At 28.6% G+C, this 22,392-nt stretch overlaps 1 protein-coding gene and 1 pseudogene across 1 annotated transcript; one reads left to right on the plus strand and one right to left on the minus strand.

The window, feature by feature from the left end:
* Positions 1-11,734: 11,734 nt before the first annotated feature.
* Positions 11,735-16,363, minus strand: LOC125578978 (annotated as a pseudogene).
* A 3,310-nt stretch (positions 16,364-19,673) lies between these two features.
* Positions 19,674-21,700, plus strand: LOC125579149 (PAP-specific phosphatase HAL2-like). The gene is made up of 3 exons (XM_048742815.1): positions 19,674-20,056; positions 20,406-21,054; positions 21,131-21,700. Exons 1-3 carry the CDS (start codon positions 19,885-19,887, stop codon positions 21,432-21,434), a joined length of 1,125 nt encoding a protein of 374 aa, XP_048598772.1. The 5' UTR covers positions 19,674-19,884; the 3' UTR covers positions 21,435-21,700.
* Positions 21,701-22,392: the final 692 nt, after the last annotated feature.

The raw sequence follows: 22,392 nt of genomic DNA on the forward strand, positions 1-22,392 counted from the left end.
CAATGAAGTATGTACATATGATAGCTAGAAACTGAACTTTGTTGTTGTTTCTTAGTTAATTGACGAAACAAGCATATATATATACTGGAGGTCTACTTGTTAGTGTAGAAGTCATGATATTCAATATGACAATATCAACTAGGGAATGCTAGTAAGTTAGATTTCGTATACCAAAACATGATTTCAATGTTTTTGTCAATAAAAATGGTTGACAGCAGGTAGAAGAAACCTAAGAAAGAGCATCAACAATTATAACTCTTGTAAAAGAACTCTCATAATATTATATTAGTTTAATTTGTTTATGATAAATTCTAGGGAAATTCTAATTATATGAAAAAATAAACCAATAAAAATTGAAAGTTTTTTTAAAGGAGTTTCTAAAAAAAAATCGAGTGATTCATATAGATGTCTATCATTCGAGAAAAAGTGTTTCACCTCTCTGTTATTTTTTTATATATATTTATGGAAAGAACTTGGTTAAAATATCCAACTAATGCTGATGCTCTAACCATATCAAAGTCGACCGTTTGCATTAATGATAAAAAGAAATTCGTCTTAAATATGTTTCAACTAGTAAGTTAAATGCATTTGTTAGCATATACTAAAATAATATACATATATAGCTTTTTAAAAATTGGTAGCAGAGGTACAAGTAAAACCTGCAAGTTATAACTGTTTAAATAGGTCAAACCAGCCAGTTTCTCAACTATAAAATTTATCACGGATGAATGAATAAGTTAATTCAACTCATCTATTTATGGCTTCAACTGACTTCTAAACCAAGCGGATTAAATGAGTTAATTAATACGTAAAAGTAACACTACAAAAGGAGTATAATACTAGTACGCAATTACGCATACATCCTTATCAAGCAGTAGTACCTATAAAATAAAGAAATAAATAAAGAAACTCAAAATTTGAGCGGAGCCCACAAACGCGGCTTTTGGAAGAAGGGGGTAGACATAGATGACGGCGCCACAACCGACGGTGCGTCGCACCGTTTGCATTTGCGTTACCAAAACAAAACATTACACGAGTGACGAAACCAAACTGTGACGAGTGACTTTGTGTCTTAACGGAAACAAGGACGCACATAGAGAACAAATATTCAACGTAATAACACATTTTAATTTGTTACACATAATATTATTATTATAAATTGCTTCTTTTCGCGATTATCAGTAATAATTGTTTTTATTAAAAAAAACTAAAAGTTGAAAAATAGATTATTTAACCCCTACAAACATGCTAAATCATTCTGTAATTTAGTATAATATTCATAGCCAGTTCTATGTAATTATTTGTCAAAAACATGAAAAAACAATTATCCATAATATATGTGCCTTAGTATTTTGATCTTTAACTTGTATAAAAAATTTGGTGTTAAAAAAAACTTGTATAAATTTTGATGCGTAAAACTGATGTTTAATAAGTTTATTTAAGCCCAGATATAAAAATAGCAATTCTGATAGACAAAAATATACTACTTTTAAAGTTTTGCAGCTAAATAAAGTTATTAATATTATTGTTCCATATTTCCATTCCATAAGAAAAAAAACACACGTTTTCTCTATTTTCGTGATTTCATCGGTCCACAGTGTTGCTAGTAAAATTATTAATATAAAACGTAACATGCATTTATTTGCTTTTGGCGAGGCTAAAGCTCCCTTTAATTGTATGGTTTCGACTTTCAACTAGCTCAGTACTCTCTCCGTTTTTTAAAGTAAAACTTTTTAGATTTTTATTTTATTCCATAAAAATAGATTTTCTATATTGTTAAAGTATTTTTTTTATATTTTTGAAGAACATTAGTTAAGAGTATTTGAATTGATTAAATTTCATTGGTATAAAGTTATTGGAAAATGTATAATAAAATAAAAAATAAATTAAAATATAAATATTTGTTTTTATCAAAAAAAAATATAAATATTTATTAAATTTTTAATAAGCGTACATTATGTAGAAAATCTTACTTTCGAAAATAGAGAAAATAATATTCTTCCGACATATAAGAGGTACTCAGGCAAGCCTTTTGTTTTAATTCGTGCTCTATTAGACGACCATGTATTTCAAACATGAAAAGGACTGCGGCATTTAGCGTGCAACTTTATCTTCTCGATCAATTATATGTCGGAGTATTCGTAAATTTGGGGGGGATTTGGGAATCATAACACGACGTAAAATTTTCGTTCTCATATGCATACACAGCCGAATAAACTATAATATATATTTAGTCAAAAAAAACTATAATATATATCCGGAGAAAAATAATACTATGATAGTGGAGAGGATGAAGGCGTTAGGTCGCACCATGTGCTTGCACATGCGTTCCTATATCAAACCACATGATTCCTATAACAATCTTTATTATTTACTTTAAAAAGTTTTTAACTTATTATTGTTCCAATGCTGGAATTTAGAAGACAACTACGTACTAACTTTTATCTATACTATTAAAGCAGGATCCTATTGTCATAATTACCTTAGGGGCATGTTTTCTTCGCTAACATTGCATGTTTCATTAAGGGTAATTAAGTAATATTAATAACAAATTTATATTGGGTCATTATTTTTGGATCCAGCCCAAATCAAATCTCTCTTGGGCCATTTGGGTCTATTAAAAAATCAGATTCAATTCTCACTTTTTTTTCCCTTTGGGCCATTGAGTCCAAGTTCAAATATTTTTTTTTCAACTATTTTTAATTATTATTTTTTTCTTTTCTTAATATAATTTAAGCATTCATAAAAATAATTGAATTTTTTTATTGAAAAGTATAAATCTTTATTAAAAGTATATAATTTTTTAATTAAAATATTAACCCCATAATAAAATTAATTTATCAGAGTTATACCAACTTAATTCATTAAAAAAATAAAGTTTAATTTTTTAACATAAATAGTCATTTAAAATGAAATACGATAAATAAAGATCAAATTTTTAAGTCTTTTATAAAATAAAACACAAATATATGAAAATGTGACATTTACTAAATATTTGTCAATTGAAAAAAAAACAAAAAAAAAACCCGCGCTTTGAAAGCGCGGATCAAAATCTAGTAAGACTTTTAAATCAGATTCGTTTATTATATAACTTTTTGGCCTAAACGGCACATAAAGTTAATATCATATTCAGATGATGAACGCGTTGAAATTATTTGTAAGGTGTGATTATAGTAATTTATGTTTCATAAGATTCATTAATTATGTATAAATTCGATGATTAGACAATGGTCCAACGTCTTCTAGTAGGATAAATCGATTGGAAATGTCTATCTATGAGACATATATTAATTTTAGAGTAGCTCGAAAATATTATTTAGTAATTATACGTTTAATTTGTATCGCAGAATTAAATCAAAGTTTTCTATGATATCTTCTCTCTATTCTGTGGTTGTTAGCTTCTATAAATCCCGATGAACAAACATGATAATATGTGTCATTTTCGGGGAAAATATATTACGTAATATCCAGTTTGTTTAGTTAAAAATAATCGCTCTCACCGGAAATTAGAACATGTTAGACCCACTTCCAAAATCATCAATTTCATTTAATATATGTTCCAAAAGCCAATATGAATATGTAATATTGATTATTGTGTGTAGTTCTATAAAATGTGAAAACAAAAATCGAAACACTAATATATGTAGCAGCATATAGTGAATTTGATAAGCGATAGAAAATGATATTAATATTGTTCTCAAAAGTAATTAAACCTAGGGAGCCAGGAACTCGAACTTCTCTTCTGCAAGCAGCCAACAGACTCAGAACATTTAAAACATCAAGAATTATTAATTTGATGAAACAAGCAAAAGGACCAGGAAATATTTATATGTCTAATATTTTCTGGAATGTTACAAATCAAGAAAATACTTCATTATTCATTGCTAAATTTGTACTAATACATCTATAAAATTCTGTGTTCTAGAAAAACAAGAAAAAGGAAAAAAAAAACAGAAAAGCTTAGTGATTTGGTATTCAGAAATAGCCGATACTATCAAACTATGAATATAATAAATTGAAGGGTATATATATGAATTCTTAGATAAAGAATATAAAGAAACTGTAGAGGAAAGAAGATAAACTGTGAGAAAATGTTCGCAGTAACCATAATTATTCTATTTTTTCTATAAAAAATTGATTTTATTTGGTGATTTTAATGAACATCCGGATGAAGTCGCCTCTAGTAGTCTATCTTGAGCTATGGGAGACACAAATATCTATACTATACTAAAAGGGGGATATAAGCTCCTTTTAAAGTGTCCACGTATGCATAAAAAATCATCCAATCAGAGAGCCCGAAGTTGCCACGTCATCTCATTTATTTTTTCGTAAAAAATAAAAAAACAATGCAAAGGAAAGGATCGAACCCGGGTTAGTATGATATAAATATAAGGCATATACCACTAAGCCATTGAAACTTTTTTGAACACATATACAAGAATCACTAAATATGTAATCACAAACTCTTATGTACATTTACAATAATATGAATTCAACTTTCAAGACTCTGATACTTAGTTTTGTAAAAAAAAAAAAGTGACTAAGCTAATATATTCTTTGAAAGTGTTAGAACATTGACAAATATGAAAAATCATAGTTTTTTGTTTTCGTGACAAAGCTAAGAATTTTGTAAAAGTAAGTTTAACATATAAATTTTCGTGACAAATATGAAAAAGCATAGATTTTTGTACAATTTTGACAAAACAACTCAAAACATAGTTATCTAATGTCTTAATAAAATATTCTTTTAGGGTGCAATAATTAAATATATCAATTCAATAAATTTAATAATTTATAGACAAAAGAATAACACAACAAATTTTGAAACATTTGTTTAACCTATCGATTTCTTTTCATGAGAATCCAACTAAACAAGTTAAAAACCCATTAGATTTATTTAATTACCATTTTATTCAATTTTGAATAATTTCAAACTGTAATAATGTATCTTTTTGAAGTTACAAAAAAATAATGTTCTTCCTTTATTACACTAGCATTATATATAGATTACATATACACAAATAAATATAATATAACAACATAAGCTTACTTTCCCTAATTCATATGAAAACTTTTTAAGTTATCCACCAAAGCAAATTAATTAAATCAATCAAATTGTTAGAATACAACAAATTAATATATAATTTTATTTTAAATTAAATTATTTGAAAAGTGTATTTTCATTAAAAACAAAATAATAAATAAGTAAATTTGATTTGATGGTAATTTTTATGACATATATATATTATGCGAAAGAAATATAAGCTTAATATGGAAAAAATCTTAAATACAAAAAACTCTAAAATTAACAAAAAAAACAAATAAAATAAAACTATGATATCAATTGAAAGCTTCTTAGACAATATTAATAAAATATTTAAGCGATAATTAGACAAATTTGATTTTTTTTACCCAAAAGTTTATTATTAATTAGCATAAGTTATTTCAAGATGTTTAAGAAATGATGGACTTAAATGATACATGAACTATAAATAGTAGTACTTTGTAAAGCTGACTTAGATAACACATCTGCACATCATTTTCAGTTCTTTTTGATGCATAAATTCAATTTCTTCAGAGCAGTTATTCCACAAAGAGATCGTATGAGATATTGTTTTGATATTCAGATTTGTTTCTTTACTTTTAAGAAGATTGATAACTGTAGAAATGTCTCATTCGAATATTATATGTCTATAACCGAATCCCCAACATAAGACAACTTTCTTTAAAAATAAATAATTTCATTTTTCTTATATTATATAATAAATATATATTATTTACTGATAATAAAAATATAGTTTTTCATCTATCACAAATATCTATGCAAATATGTGAATCAAGTACAACAATCAAACAACATAATGATTTCCACAAAGAAAATTTAAAAAATATTTTTATGTTAGGTAGTCTTATTTTATATTTTTTAAATAATGTAATATAATATTATACATTATTTTTTATAATTAAGAAATACATATATATCAGTTAGACAAATTAAGCGATAATTAGACAAATTTGATTTTTTTTCCAGCCAAAAGTTTATTATTAATTAGCATCAGTTATTTCAAGATGTTTAAGAAAGGATGGACATAAATGATATATGAACTATGAATAGTATTTTGTAAAGCTGACTTAGATAACACATCTCCACATTCATTTCCAGCCTTTTTTGATGCCTAAATTCAATTTCTTCAGAGCAGTTATTTCACAAAGAGATTGTATGAGATAATGTTTTGATATTCAGATTTGTTTCTTGACTGTTAAGAAAATTGATAACTGTAAAAGTGTCTTATTCGAATATGATATGTCTATAATCGAGTCCCCAACATGAGACAAGTTTGTTTTAAAAGTAAATAATTTTATTATTCTTATATTATATAATATATATATATTATTTACTGATAATAAAAATATAGTTATTCATCCATCACAAATAACTATGTAAACATTTGAATCAAGTACAACAATCAAACAACATATTGATTTCCACAAAGAAAATTTTAAAAATATATTTATGTTATGTAGTCTTATTTTATATTCTTTAAATAATGTAATACAATATTATGCATTATTTTTTTAGAATTGAGAAATACATATAATATCTTATCCGCGCGTAGCGCGGTTAAAAAATCTAGTATATTTAAAAGTTGGTCTGAAACACGACATGATTAACTCAGATTCGTAAGCTAATAACCGTTTTTTAATTTTTAATTAAGAAAAGTTAAAAACTATTTTTAAAATAAAAGATATAAGAGTCGATTCTTAGCCGAAAAATGTAAAAAAAAAAATGTTAAATCATGAATTAAAAACTCCAAATTAAGAATCTGATTTAATCATGCTCTAAGCTATTTCAAATTTTCAACTTTCTCTTTGTAATATTTAGGAAACGTGTCTACGTTCAAAAACATATTGCACTTTTGTTGTAAAACATTTGTAATCAATTTTACATTTAATAAAAAAACTGTATATAAAACTTGTAAGAAAATTATTGGCTTAACAACTTACAAATACATTATCAAAATTCTATTTGAATCGGCATACCTAAAACACTGATTGATACAAATGATTAAATTGCAATCTCAGTTAAAAGAAAATGAAATGAAACGTTAGTTACGCCGAAACCGTCAATCACGTCAAAACCGTGAATCTTAATTGGCCGTGTTTCGTTCTTTAGCATTTTTGTAAGAAGAAAAATAATACTATAGCTAACCACTCTTTCTTTCTTTCTTTCTTTCTTTCTCTAACTACTACTCTCATATTCCCTTTCTTTTGGTCGAAACATCAGATCCCAAATCAACTTTTGATTAGCTTTTTTACCCGAGTAGCTGAACTAGAGAATCAACTTGGATTCCTAAAAACAATGTTTTGCATCAACAATGGTAAATAAACATGAAATACATATCATTGTCTTTTGAAACACTGCAAACACACAAAAAAAAAGGATTGAATCAAAGCTAACAATCAAGCAAGTTTTACTAAATACTATCAAAATCTGTTTAAAAAAAACAGCCTTGTAAAGAGAGTTTTAAGTTACCAACTAGATTTTGACCCGTGTTTGGAAAACGCGGATTTATTTTTTAAATTAAATAAATTATTTTATATGAATTCTTCTATAAAATATGTGCATAGGTATATACACATTTATGTGAAACCGCCGAACCGTATCAAACTGAAAACATAAAACCAAATTTAAAATGAATTTCAAAAATAATAGAGCATATCTCATATCTCTGAAACCAAAAAAACTAAAACCGAACCGAGAACCAAATGGATATCTGAATTTAAAAGTATAAATTATATACATACAAAATATAATTATATTTAAATTTTAAATAACCAAATATCCTAACACTACTATTTATAAACCAAATTACTCAAAATTTTGAATTACCTGAATATTTTTTATTCAAAATGTTTAAATTTATCCGAATTATCCGATATTTTTATTCAAACAAAAATGAATTATCCGATATTTAAGCTGAAAACTCCAAATTAACCAATACTTTTATATATATATATATATGAAATTAGCAAAAAAAAAGTCAGAATCGAATCAGAACAGAATTGAACCCAATTTTTTGTGATGGTGGCCGGTTCCCAACTTTGCTACCGAATCAAAGCAAAATCTAAATAACCTAAGTGAAACCAAACCAAATTTTGTGAGTACATGAACGGTTCCTAGATTTCTAGAACCAAAACACTAAAAATCAAAATACACGAACATAAGCGAAGGTTGAAGACCGATAGTGTATCTACATTTAAATGGTGCGAAAAAACATTCTATTTTTACAAATTATTTAAGTTCTTTTATTAGGGGTACATATGTAGTTTACAGACAAATTAAAATATAAGTAGTATCTTATATCCAATATAGACCCGCAACTGAAATAAACCATGAACGTATATAATCTGGGCTGACTTATGTTTCTACCAACTGATATGTTACAAAAAATTTGGATTTAAAAAAACCTATTAAATAAAAATTTGCTAAAATCCAAAACCCGTGAACCGACACTGATTGTTATTGTAAAACCCCAGAAAAATCTGAAAATACTTTTTAAAATTTTGTTTAAACTTCTCATGTATTTTATAATAATACATAAAATAAAAAAACTATTTGATTTGTCATATAAATTACATATTATATAATCAGATTATAGTTTAGAAATATATGAAATAGGTTTAGGATATATGGTTTAGAAGTTAATGGAAATACGGTTTAGGGTACATGGTTTGATTTATACTAAAAATATGATAAAAATCTCTTGAAAATATGTATCTGAAAAAATACATATATTCAAGAAATTACATGAAAATGGTGAAAGTCAAATAAATATATAATATATCGTTCATGGTATAGAGATTTGGTTTGCAATTAAAATATACATAATAGCATTGAACATATGTTATAAGTTCATACGTATATTATTAAAAAAGTACATGAATACCATACCAACTAATTTGATAACCCACCGGGTAGTATTTTGATTCTTTACGTTTGGTCATTTATATAAGGTCGAAAACATATTTTGTTTTGACTTTTCCTTACTTAATGAAGTGAATAACAATATTGAGATGTATGATATAATTATGCTAGACGGTAGGGTTGTTTCCTTTTAATAATATGGGTAATTATTGATTAGTTAAGGTAAGTATAAAATAAGACATATTAACTTTTCTAATGAATAGGTCCAACAACCTTTTATAAGTCGACTTTTCAAGTGTGCTTCCCTTTTAATAGTATAGACTAGATTTCCACCCGCACAACCGTGCGGGTATATATTTTCACATATATATATATATATATATATTTATTTATTTATTTTACACAATTATTATATATTTTTAATGTTACTCACATATTTAAATGTTTGTATAATTATGTCAAATATAATAATTTTATAGTTTTCATGCCGTAAATTAAAATCATCACATATATATATTGGTTATTATATATTTGTCCTATTGAATTTGCGTTTGATTACTAAAATAAAGTTTTTAATGCATGAAACAACATATACGAAAATAATTTTGTATTTAATTTATTATAATCATGATCCGTAGTTCAAATCGCTAGATTTTTTTAGTAATTTTTAATGTTTATTAATTTTATATAATAAATTAATGTATATTAAAAAGTTTAAGATAAGTTAAATTTTTATACATGTATTATATAGTTTACTAATATTAACCCGTTCTACCAACATATTATGTTTTTAGCATAAATATTTTATATTTATGAAAATAAAATATGTTAACTTATCAATTTAAAATAATTTTATCATATTTTATTCAATATAACGTTTTTTAAAAAATGATAGATATTATTATAAAATTGATAAAATATGATATAATTTTATTCTTTTAGTAACATTTCATTACTAATTACAAAATTAGTTAAAAATATTTATATTCAATTTATGACAATTAAGATCTTATTATAATCTTTTTCAAGAAATTTGTTAGAATTTTAATTTTTTTAAAAAAAATTAAAAGATATAAAAGATATCTTATATATTAAAACAGAAGTCATGACTTCTTTTCATGTGTGATTTTTTTAGTTTGGACCATTCCTAGAAAATATCATATTTTACATAAGTTCATTATTATATATTTTAATACCTTTATCATTTTATTTGAAATACAAATGAATATATTTAAAATCTTCTAACAAAATCTTTTTAAAATCTCCTTAGAATCTTTTTAAATTTACTTTCAAAAATTAGTTAGTTTTAATTTAAATTATCATAAAATATAATTAGAAATTAAAATTGAATATAGTTTTGGTTTATAAACGAAAATTTAAATAAAATGAAATTAATTAATTTCACAAATACATTTACTAATAATTTTTAAAGATTTTGTTAGAAATAAATATTTATTTTTATTTTAAGTTTTTCAAATTTGTTTTCTAATAAAATAAAAATCATGATTTTTTTGATGAGTGATATTTTTATTTGGACCCTCATTTAAATTTTATATTAAATTTTTATCACTAATGCTAATATACATAACATTTTTAACTACTTTAATCATAATATCTTTTATATATTTTAATTTTTTAAAAATAAATTAAAATTCTAACAAAATCTCTTGAAAAAGATTATAATAAGATCTTAATTGTCATAAATTGAATATAAATATTTTCAACTAATTTTGTAATTAGTAATGAAATGTTACTAAAAGAATAAAATTATATCCTATTTTATCAATTTTATAATAAAATCTATCATTTTAAAATAAAAATGTTATATTGAAGAAAATATGATCAAATTATTTTAAATTGATAAATTAACATATTTTATTTTCATAAATATAAAATATTTATGCTAAAAATATAATATGTTGGTAGAACGGGTTAATATAAGTAAACTATATAATACATGTATAAAATTTTAACTTATCTTAAACTTTTTAATATACAGTAATTTATTATATAGAATAAATAAACATTAAAAAATTACTAAAAAAATCTAGCGATTTGAATTACGGATCATGATTATAATAAATTAAATATAAAATTATTTTCATATATGTTGTTTCATGCATTAAAAAATTTAATTTAGTAATCAAACGCAAATTCAATAAGACAAATATATAATAAGCAACATATATATGTGATGATTTTAATTTACAGTATGAAAACTATAAAATTATTATATTTGGCATAATTATACAAACATTTAAATATGTGAGTAACATTAAAAATATATAATAATTATGTAAAACAAATATCTATATATATAAATATGAAAATATATACCCGCACGGTTGTGCGGGTGGAAATCTAGTTATGATTAAAGTAGTTAAAAATATTATATATATATATATATATATATTAGCATTAGTGATATACATTTAATAGAAAATTTAAATGATTGTCCAAATAAAAATATCACTCATCAAAAAATCATGATTTTTATTTTATTCAAAAAAAATTTGAAAAAATTAAAATAGAAATAAATATTTATTTCTAACAAAATCTTTAAAAATATTAGTAAATGTATTTTTGAAATTAATTAATTTTATTTTATTTAAATTTTTTCGTTTATAAACCAAAACTATATTCAATTTTAATTTCTAATTATTTTATGATAATTTAAATTAAAACTAACAATTTTCGAAAGTAAATTTAAAAAAGATTCTAAGAAGATTTTAAAAAGATTTTGTTAGAACATTTTAAATATATTCATTTGTATTTCAAATAAAAAGATAAAGATATTAAAAGATATAATAATGAATTTATGTAAAATATGATATTTTCTTGGAACGGTCCAAACTAAAAAAAATCACACATGAAAATAAGTCATGACTTCTGTTTTAATATATAAGATGTAAATTGCTCGTTACATAAAAAAAAGTTAGAAGCAAATAGTATAACATTACATGAGAGTTCATGCATTGGATACAAGCTCCCCCCATGGAAAAGAGCTCATCGTACCAGTTTCTGTAATGATCATTCTATGAAATAAGTCTTCTTGAAAGACTCCTTAGGGTTGCCAGAAGCCTCCATTAGTCTGTGGTTTTCCTTTGACCGTCTCATCACCAAACCAAGGTTCAGATGATCACCTTCCCCAACATTTATAGGATCAGCCATAATGAAAACCTGCCACATTCCGATCATTCCAAAGTCTTTCAGTTCGATTCTCACCAAACAGAAAGAGAAAAAGCATAACTTTGCATTGAATAAACGAAACAATTTGAGGGAGTATATGTATGTACCTGTTGTCCCCAATGCGTGCAATGCTGTTCACTTGGAGCTGTGGTCAACTCGATTTCTTGCTGCGCTGGATCTTCTTTTCTCCCCTGAAAGAAAAACAAGTAATAGCAACGTGTAAGAGTTTCTTCAACACAAAACACCAATATGATGCCAACACAAAGAATCTGTAAATGAACTAACCCGGAAGTGAACATCAAACCATCCACCAAAACCACATAGCCTTGTGTTCTGTCCATTGATGACTGAGGTTACATTACATCTGACTTCCTCGATCTCACTGACGGTAGCTGTCAACAAACAATCCATCTCTTTGACAATTGTAGGTGTGCCTATCACTTGAAGTGGATTCAAGTCATTCCACCTTTCTCAGGCAAAGAGATATCTTCGACAGAACCTTGAATGACTTCAACATGTTCAAGATTGTTAGCTTTGACAAGAGCACGAGCATGATCAGCCATTGAAGTAGCTTCCACAGCATAAACTTTCCTAGCACCAGCTTGAGCTGACCAAATCGCGAGAATCCCACTCCCTGTTCCAACGTCCAACACCGTCTTCCATTACACAAACACACATAAAAATCAGCCAACCGTTACAGAGAGAGAGAGAGAGACCAATGACTTGAAAGTCCAAAAGGTTTCATACCTTGCCGGCGAAGTGATGCTTGTTCTCGAAGACGGCGTTGAAGTAAGCGTCCATACGGACACGGTCGGAGAGCATGTCTTTCTGGTGGTAGAGGAACGAGTATGCGCAGAAGTAATTAGCGTAGTCTACTTCTTTGTCTACCGGTGCTGATGATTTTCCGCCGCCACGGTTCCGGCAGCACTGATTCGGCAGGAGAGTGTTTGGTCTTCTAGTGGGTTTTAGAGCATCTTTATCCTACATATCCATTAAAGGTCTCTTAATTGAATTTTAATAGTATTTAAAGAATAAAGTTGATTAAGAGACTTAGTTAAGAAACTTGAGATTTTTATGTCTCCATTGCAAGTCTCTTATTTTAGGGTTCTTAAAAATAAAAGAATATTAAACATTTTTCTTTGTTTCCTTGCTTTTTTTTATTACCAATGGTAAAATTCTCAAAGGTTTGATCAAAATATTGATCAAATGTATCATCATTTGATTCTTGAAAGGTATTTTGAGAAGAAAATACCATATTTGTGATATACAACAAGAGAATATTTTTTTTTAAATGGTTACTCTTGGTTTGGTGAGAAGAGGGAATATGACTTTGAGATTATGGCTTTGATCTTGGTTTGGTGAGAAGAGGGAACATGACGTTGAGATTATGGCTTTGATCAGGTTTTTATGAGAAGAGAGAAAATTAAGACTTTGTGCTAGAAGTATACAAATATAGTTTGTGCTAAAACACCTTGACATCACTTTATGATCTGGTTTGGTTTGGGGACTCGGTTAAGCTTTACTCTGGTAAGTAATGAAGCCAAAAGGAACTGATCGTTACCTGAAAAATCTTGTGCACCCATGTAACAGTAGGCTCTTTATGAACACCATTTGCCTGAAGAAGTTTTGGTCCATTTGAAATCTTTCCAGGAGATGATGAAGTTTCATTGTCCGTTTTTGCCTCTTTCTGAAAGATTTCATCAAGTTCATTTAGCAAATAATTAAGGAACTCATGTGCATCCTGCAAGAGAATATAGTAACACAACAGTTTAATCCATTGGGAAAAAACGGCAATAAAATTAGCACCGCCAGAATGTCCATCTTATCTGCAGTGACATGATGCTCTCAACACAGGAGAATAAAAACAAAACACCCAAGTAGTACACATCCATCAAACACACAGGAGTTAGGGATCATAATCACCTGAGAAAACAAATCAGCCAAGCAGGTCAAGAGATTCTCCTCACTTTTATTATTTGTGCAGTATTCACGGAAGGGAGCACAAAAGTAAAGTGCCTGCACAAGAGGAACCGTTCATAATCATAAAACGATTACTTGACAACACTGAACAAAAACAGAACACAAACAGGTCTTCCGGTCCTATCAAAATTGTGCACAAAACAGAACCTATCGAGTATCGACCAACCTGCAAGACACTGCCGAAGTTTTCGAAGCCAAAGTATCGTTCTCCCTCCGGGAACTGCTCGCCCAGCGCGCCACGCCCATTATTAGACACCTAGCAAACACCGTCCGTGACTTCAAACCTGATAACAAGGAATGAGTAAATCAATGAATGATTCTTTTCACTCTGAGATTTCTGATTTCGAAACTTGAAAGTGCCAATAAATTGATAACTGTCTATACAACAAACTATCGTGCAAGCTTTACGATTATAGGGCGAGGAGAATCGAATCAGACGATGGTCTAATGAGTAGTTGCGTGATTACTCACATCACGAGAAAAGCAATCATTAGAAAAAAAAAGAACAACAAAACTTGAGGAAGAGAAGAGAAGAAGAAACGTCTCCTATTTAGGAGAAAAAAGAACCGTCTCTTGTTTTAATGTCTATGTTTTTTTTCTTTTTAATTCTAATTATGCCAAGAGACCCAATAAAAAACTTGGGATAATGATGTTCTTAGAGGTTGGTTGTTTGTAGTTTTTGCTTTAGTTTTTGGTTTTTGTTTTTGTAAAAACTATTTTTCGTCCAATCAAGTTTTTGGTTTTAGTTTTTGTTTTTGTAAAAATCATTTGAGTTAATCAAGATTTTCAATAAATAGATTCTCTAAAATTTAGGAAAACTAGTTTTTGAAAAGTTTAACCAATTTATGAAGAAAAACTAAAAACCAATTTTTATGAGTTTTAATTCATTAATAATTAATATTTTCATAAAAATAAAATTATCATAAAATATTTTGTACATTAGATATCATTTAAAAAATAGTGTGAAATATTTTAATTTGTGTTTTATATCTGTAAATAAATTTATTTATTTAATAAAGAGAAAAAGACTAGAATAGCACTAAACCAAGTTTTTTTTCCCAAAGTAGCACTCAAAGCTAAAAGTCACAAAAATAGGTTTCATTAAAGAGGTAATATACACTTATACCCCTTGGGTTAATTAATCCAAACCTTAGGGTTTAGAGTTAAGGGGTGGAGTTTTGGAATTAGGGTTTAAAATTTTATAAAAAATAAATTCTAAAATAAAAAATAAAAATTTTAAAAACAGTTTCAAAAAGTATTTTTAAATTATTAAAAGAAAATTTGAAAAAAAATAAAAAAAATTTGAAAAAAAAATTATAAAAATTTCGAATCTGAAAACATATAATCTGAAACTATAAAAAAAAATTATTTTTTTCATTTTTTTTAGTTTTATTTTAATTATTTTTATTTATTTTTGTTTGCTTATTTAATTTTAAACCAAGGGTATTATGGATATTTTACCCTTTAATGAATGTCATTTTTGTGACTTTCTCCTTCTAGTGCTATTTTTGAGACATAAACTTCAAAAGGTGCTATTATTGACAATTGCCCTTTAATAAATGATATTATTTAATTTAAAACTTAGTTATTAGTTTCTATAAATAAAACAATAAAATTATTTTAATAATTATTAGTCACATTAAAAATAAAGAAAATTACGAAAACATAATATGTTTTATTAATAAAATATATTGTATAATCCTGAAATATAAAAATTGCCATTCAACTTTAAGAAAATATAAATAATTTATATAAGAAATTTTATAATTAGTTTCAAAATTCTATGTATTTACATTTTTGTATAATTTATAATATTTATATAATAAAAACTATTGCTTTTCAAGTTTTAAAAATTAAAATAATTTATATAAGAAAAATTTCTAAGTAATTTCAAAACTTAATATATATATTTTATGATTTATATTTTACTATAATATATTTTTCATGAAAATATAATAATTAAAATATTTTATTGTATTTTGTTTTTTTTTTTTTGTCAACTTTTGGTTTTATTAAAATCATGCCCAGTGGGCCATACGAGAAGTTCAAGGATTTTAGATTATACAATCAGCCCAAAGTGAGCCCAAGATTAAAAGATAAAGATGAACATAAACCTAACACGTGTATACTACGTGTTTGCTTCTTGGACGCCACCGCTTCCTTGGACAGAGAAAGAGAAACGTCACCGGAACTTTGCCGATCAACCTCGTTCATCATCTCTGACTCCACTTGAACTGCTTGTTTGCTCTGGTTTCCTTCAATCGCCATCTGTTCAGTAAGGATTTCATCTCCAATATTAGGGTTAATTCCAGCGAAGAGGCTTCAATAAGACTGAGACAGAACGTTGTCGGAACGCTTGTCATACGACAGCTCCAACTCTTCTATTTCTGCTTCAAATCTCACTAGCATCTTCTGACTCTCTATCTTGATCATCATGGAAACTCCACTTTCTTTACTTGCGAAGATTTATTCCTATTCTGAATCAAGAGTTGAGCATGCCAATAAGAAGAAAATTAATTCTCAAGAAACAGATGGAATAAGAGTGAAGAACAGAAGGATAAGAGCTAAGAACACAACAAAAAGAGATCGGATCAAGCCGAAAACAAATTCCGCAAACGGAAAATTTGATCGGACAAAGCCGAAATATTTTATTCCGCTAACCGGAAGAGACTAGTATCGCCAAGCGAAGAAAGCTATCGATCTATAGATCGAAAAGGACAAGAGTAATATAATACAAGAAAACAAAAAATAAAAGAAACGGGGTGGCGACCGGTGGCGATTGCTCACCAGCCACCGGAACAGTTTACTCTTGTTTGTACTCTAGAGAGAAGACATAGCGTTTAGAGAGAAACAAGAATAATTATTGTATTTTGTTTTAAAATAATAATCATTAGTATTTTGATAAATTTTAATTGTAAAATCTAAATATTTATTGCTATTTTGTTGTATTATTTTAAAGTAATGTATTAATTAATTTTTGAAAAAAAATACAGCAAAACCAAAAACTAAAATTAAAATCTAAAAACCAAAAACTAAAAGCTGAAAACCAAAAACCAAAATCTAAAAACAAAAAACTAAAATCTAAAAACCAAAAACTAAAACTAAAAACTACTAAAACAATCACCACCTTGGTTTCCACTTGACATGTCATCGTTGTCTAAATTATCAGTTTTTGTTTTTTTTTTCTTCTGTTAAATCAGTCAATTGGAATTGGACGATGCGATTCAACATTCCCAATGAGATTCATAACCACCATCAACTTAGTTATGGACCCTTTGAGCTTATTTTCTGATTTAAAAACCAAAGATTCATAAGAAGCTCATTACTATAATATATATATATACCAAATAGACCAATTATAAAAAAGTTTAAAAGCTTCTTCTATTCGAATTCTAAACTATGCAATTGTGAAACTTATCGGAGTTTCCAGAATATTGCAGACAGAGCTATTCATTGTGGTCGCTTGTTGTGCAGAGAGCATGTCTATCGAGGAGTTGTTCAAGTGTTTCAGGAGAGCTTCATAATGTAATCTTTATCTGTGGAACTCTTCATCATTATCACATATGTTGCAGGTAATTGATCATCATATGTAATAAAATTGAAGATTATATGATATGGTTTAATGTATTACTCAATGTTAAAACAAAATAGATTAACTATTTATATACAGTAAAATATGCTATAGAATTTTTAACACTCGATAGTTGATACAATTGAAGTTTCACTGCACTTTCGCATCCGTAAACATCTTGGCAGTATTCTTAAAATCTAAACATGTTTGGGATTTATCTTATTTTGTCCTATAATTTTAAATAGAAATCATGATTTTCAACTTTGCTATTTTAAATTAAAAAGAAAAAGAAAAAAACATTTCTAGCACTCATTAAAAGTGAACTTGTACTTTTTTGAGTAAAAAAGGCATTTTCAACCCAAACATTTTTTTTTCTCTATAATTATCACTAAAGTAGTGTCATTCTATTATAGAGGAGAAAATAAAATGATATCACTTTTTCATTTTATATTTGAAATGGAAAAATGATATTCTTCTATATTTCACTTTATAATAAAGTAACTCTATTATAAAGTAACACCATTGAAGCAAAAGTTACTCTAGAATTACTCTATTTTAGTTAAATTATAAAGGAAAAATATAGTTTCATTGGAAATGGTCTAAAAGTGAACTTCCACGTGAAAATTAACTTGATAACGAAAATCCTTTTTTCTCATTTCAAAAAAAATTGAAAATCATTTTCTTTACGAACCATTCGTTCCCCAGGACCCCAGCCACAACGAGAATCCAACGTATGATTAGTCGATTACTTGGACGGTTCATGAGCTTTAAGTAGGTTTATTACAGGCACAAATACCTGTTACTCGCCTTAAAATCGTTACCCGCCTCGTATTTGCCCCGTAAACACAAGTACTTTTCATAACAAGGCAAGTAACAAGTTAGCAAATATGATTACTTGCAAGTCCAAACCAAATAACAAGTCTTAGATTTATTGTAACTACTTGACTCGTTTTGTCCCTTGATTTTCAAAATAATTTATAACATTTACATTGTTATTTCAGTTAGTTTAATACTTGTATAATATATCAAACATGTGGAATCAAATAATTCTCTCTTTTTTACATAAATTCTACGCTATATTATCTCACACTGGTTGTAACATAAAAATCAAGCAATTTATTTTGCTATAAATAAAGACAATCACCTAAATTTAAAATCATTGAAATGGAATTTTTATTTTTATTTTTTTTTGTCGACCAATGGACAAATTATAATGAAATGGAATTTTTATTTTAAAGGTTTAAATTAAAAAAAAAATACTTTAGATAAACAAGTACAAGTACATCAAGTTACTTGCAAGTATCTCATATATGAACGCATACTTGCTTAATCAAGTACAAAAACAAGGCAAATTTTTTAATACTCGAACGGGGCAAGTCGAGTTACAAGTACATGAAAAATTCCGAGTAGTTGCCCCGTGCCCAGCCTTAATTAATTATAGTTATACATGGACAGCAACACATGCGCTCCCTGTCCGCATGCACAGTTCCAACTTTACGGCCTGAATACATTTGACGTCTTCAATTATATTTATTAAGCCGTAATGACGAGAAGAAAAAAAGCCGTCCACGTTTGTTTATCAGCAACTTGTTTACTTTATTATCATGGAATTAAAAAAAACGAAAATGGACGAATACGAGAAAAGATAAATTATATGAAAAGGGTTTAATTTTGGATACGTATTTAAATATGGTATTTGGTAGGCTAGTATTTCGAACGTTTTTAAAAAAAATTCCCCACGTGTTCCTTTATTCACCTATGATGACTAACTTTAAGTCAAGTCCGCAAAGTACAAACCCCATCACAAGTTAAGATTTTCTGTAACCACAAGAAGCTTTTTTTTATGTGTACACCATTGGTCCATTGGCTTCATTAAAAAAACAAATATTACTTATTTATTGTCTTTGGCATTTATCAAACATGAAAAATGTCTAATAATTTAAAATTCTTGTTACTTTTTTTTAATCATCACATAATTGTGTGTTTTAATCCCGGAATATGTAAGACCAAACGAGACAAAGAGAACTTGAGTTCTTATAAAAAGCCACAAAAAGTATAAAAGTAAGATAAAGTTATTATTTTGTGAGAACAAAAGGAGAAGAGAGAAGAAAGAGGTGGTGGGAGATAGAGAGAGAGAGCATGTGAAGAAGGTGGAGATCTTTTTGATAATTTAATCTCCTCCTCCTCCTCCGTCCTTTAATTTCAGATTGCGCCGGCGATGGAGGTGGAATCCTTAGCGAGGGAGATGGAGACGGCGGTGCGTGTGGTGCACCTGGCTTCTTCTCTGTGTGTAAAAGTTCAGGAGAAGCTTCGTCTTCCTTCCTCCACTAACGGTAACGGTGGTGGCCACGTTAAGTCCAAGGATGATGATTCCCCTGTCACCGTCGCAGGTCTAAATTTTTATTTATTATTCATCGTGATGTGTTTTCGAGATTCGTTTGAGTTCTTCTGGGGTGGTTATTAACCAATATGCGATACTAGATTCTCTTAATGTTTGCGAATCTTTATCCCCAAACTGAGCCTAAAACGCATAACCGTACTCACACGTGTCCCTTGTTCATTGAACATGAAACCCAATGTTCCAAAAAAAGTCCACACTTTATGTTGTTTAGTAGTGCTAATGTAATCAGGTCTGAACAAATAAACTGTTTTCATACTGTGATTGGTTCATCTCTTTTTTTTTTCCAGCTGTAATGGTATTAAATATTGGTTTCTTGCATGGCTTTGTTGTGTTAACAGATTGGGGTGTTCAAGCGATTGTGAGCTGGGTTTTAGCTGAGGTTTTTGGTACTCAGAACCTTTCTATTGTCGCTGAAGAGGACACTGATTCCCTCTCCAAGTCCGAGTCTTTAGGCCTTTTAGATTCTGTCTCCAACGCGGTAAACGAAGCATTGTCTGAAGCTCACAAATACGGTCTTCCCAAGCCAGACAAACCCTTGGGATCGCATGACATTCTAAAGGCTATTGGTCGTTGCAACTCCACTGGAGGTCCTAAGGGAAGACACTGGGTTCTTGATCCCGTCGATGGGACGTTAGGATTTGTTCGTGGCGATCAGTACGCTGTTGCTTTGGCTCTGATAGAGGACGGTAAGGTTCTGTTGGGAGTACTAGGATGTCCTAACTATCCGGTCAAGAAAGAGGGCTTACGTAACGGTTGTAACCAATCTGGAGCTGGATCAGTCTCGAAAGGGTGTGTCATGTATGCAAAGAGAGGTAGTGGTCAAGCCTGGATGCAGCCGTTGATCCCTGGTGGATATCCGGAGTCTACAACGCTTCTTAAGGCTTCGACAGTTGATGATCCGGTTTTAGCTACGGTTTGTGAGCCAGTGGAGAGAGCAAACTCTAACCACTTGTTCACCGCAGGACTTGCCAATAGCATGGGAGTTAGGTAAACTAATATTTGTTTATTTTATTTTCAAAAGTCTCTCTATATATATTACATTTCCAACGAATCTTCTCTTCAGGAAACAGCCTATGAGAGTGTACAGCATGGTGAAGTATGCAGCGATTGCATGTGGAGACGCTGAAGTGTTCATGAAGTTTGCGCAGTCGAGTTACAAGGAGAAGATATGGGATCACGCAGCTGGAGTTGTGATTGTGGAAGAAGCTGGTGGTGTGGTGAGTGATGCGGGCGGGAGAAAGTTAGACTTCTCAAAAGGAGTTTACTTGGAAGGTCTTGACAGAGGAATCATAGCGTGTTCTAATACGGTTTTGCATGATAAGATTATAGGTGCTGTTTATGCTAGTTGGGAATCTTCTAGTCTCTGAATAAGCTTTAGCCACGTTCCTCAGTTTGCTGCAGAATCATCTAGCCTACGTTTTTAAAGCAAATGTAAAGAAGAAACTGATCTCCTTTTCAAGATCCTGAACAGTTTTCACTTTGGTTTACCTTCATCATTGCTTCCACTGGTTCTGATTTTACAGCTTGTAGAACACAAGGGTCTGTAAGAGACAGACATTTTCTCAAGTGTTGACTTATAGTGTATACCTTAAATTTTAAAATCTATTAGTTGTAATATTTTAAACATGATCTATATTTTCGTGTATGAAAAACAGGAAACGATGAGTCTATAAGGCAATCGGCCTTTTCCCTCAGTATGCCACTATCGATGTACTGATTTTCAAACAATAAATTTATCAATAAACTTGTGATGAGATTAGGCCTGGGATTTCGGGTATTCGGATCGGTTCCGGGTAAGATCCGTTCGGGTCCGGATATTCGGTTATTTACAAATTATATCCAATGAGTACTTGGAACAGTTCGGTTCGGTTTCGGATCGGTTTTCGGTCGGTTCCGGGTCGGTTCCGGGTATTAAATTATTAAACCGAAACTAATATTTTTATGTATTTTATATTTTCTATTTTCTATTTTTTTTTTTTTAAATAGTTTAATCCAAATCGGATATATATGTATAGTTTGAAAGTAACTACAACGAAATAGAAGTAGTGCAGTGGTAAAAGTTGATGTACTTTCAACTTTCCCACCCGGGTTCGAAACTCATGAGGCGCAAATCCATGTTTTTTAAACATTATTTCGGTTTAAACGGGTACCCGATCGGATCCGGATAAAAACCCGAACCGACCCGATACCCGTGGATATTCATAAACATTACCCATCGGTTAAATATGCCTTATCCGAAACCGATCCGAACCGGTCCATTTCGGGTCGGATCCGGTTCGGTATTCGGTTCCGGTTAAAAAGTCACAGGCCTAGATGAGATGTTTC

The sequence above is a fragment of the Brassica napus genome, chromosome A10 (genome assembly GCF_020379485.1).
Source record: "Brassica napus cultivar Da-Ae chromosome A10, Da-Ae, whole genome shotgun sequence".
In the NCBI taxonomy this organism is placed as follows: Eukaryota; Viridiplantae; Streptophyta; class Magnoliopsida; order Brassicales; family Brassicaceae; genus Brassica; species Brassica napus.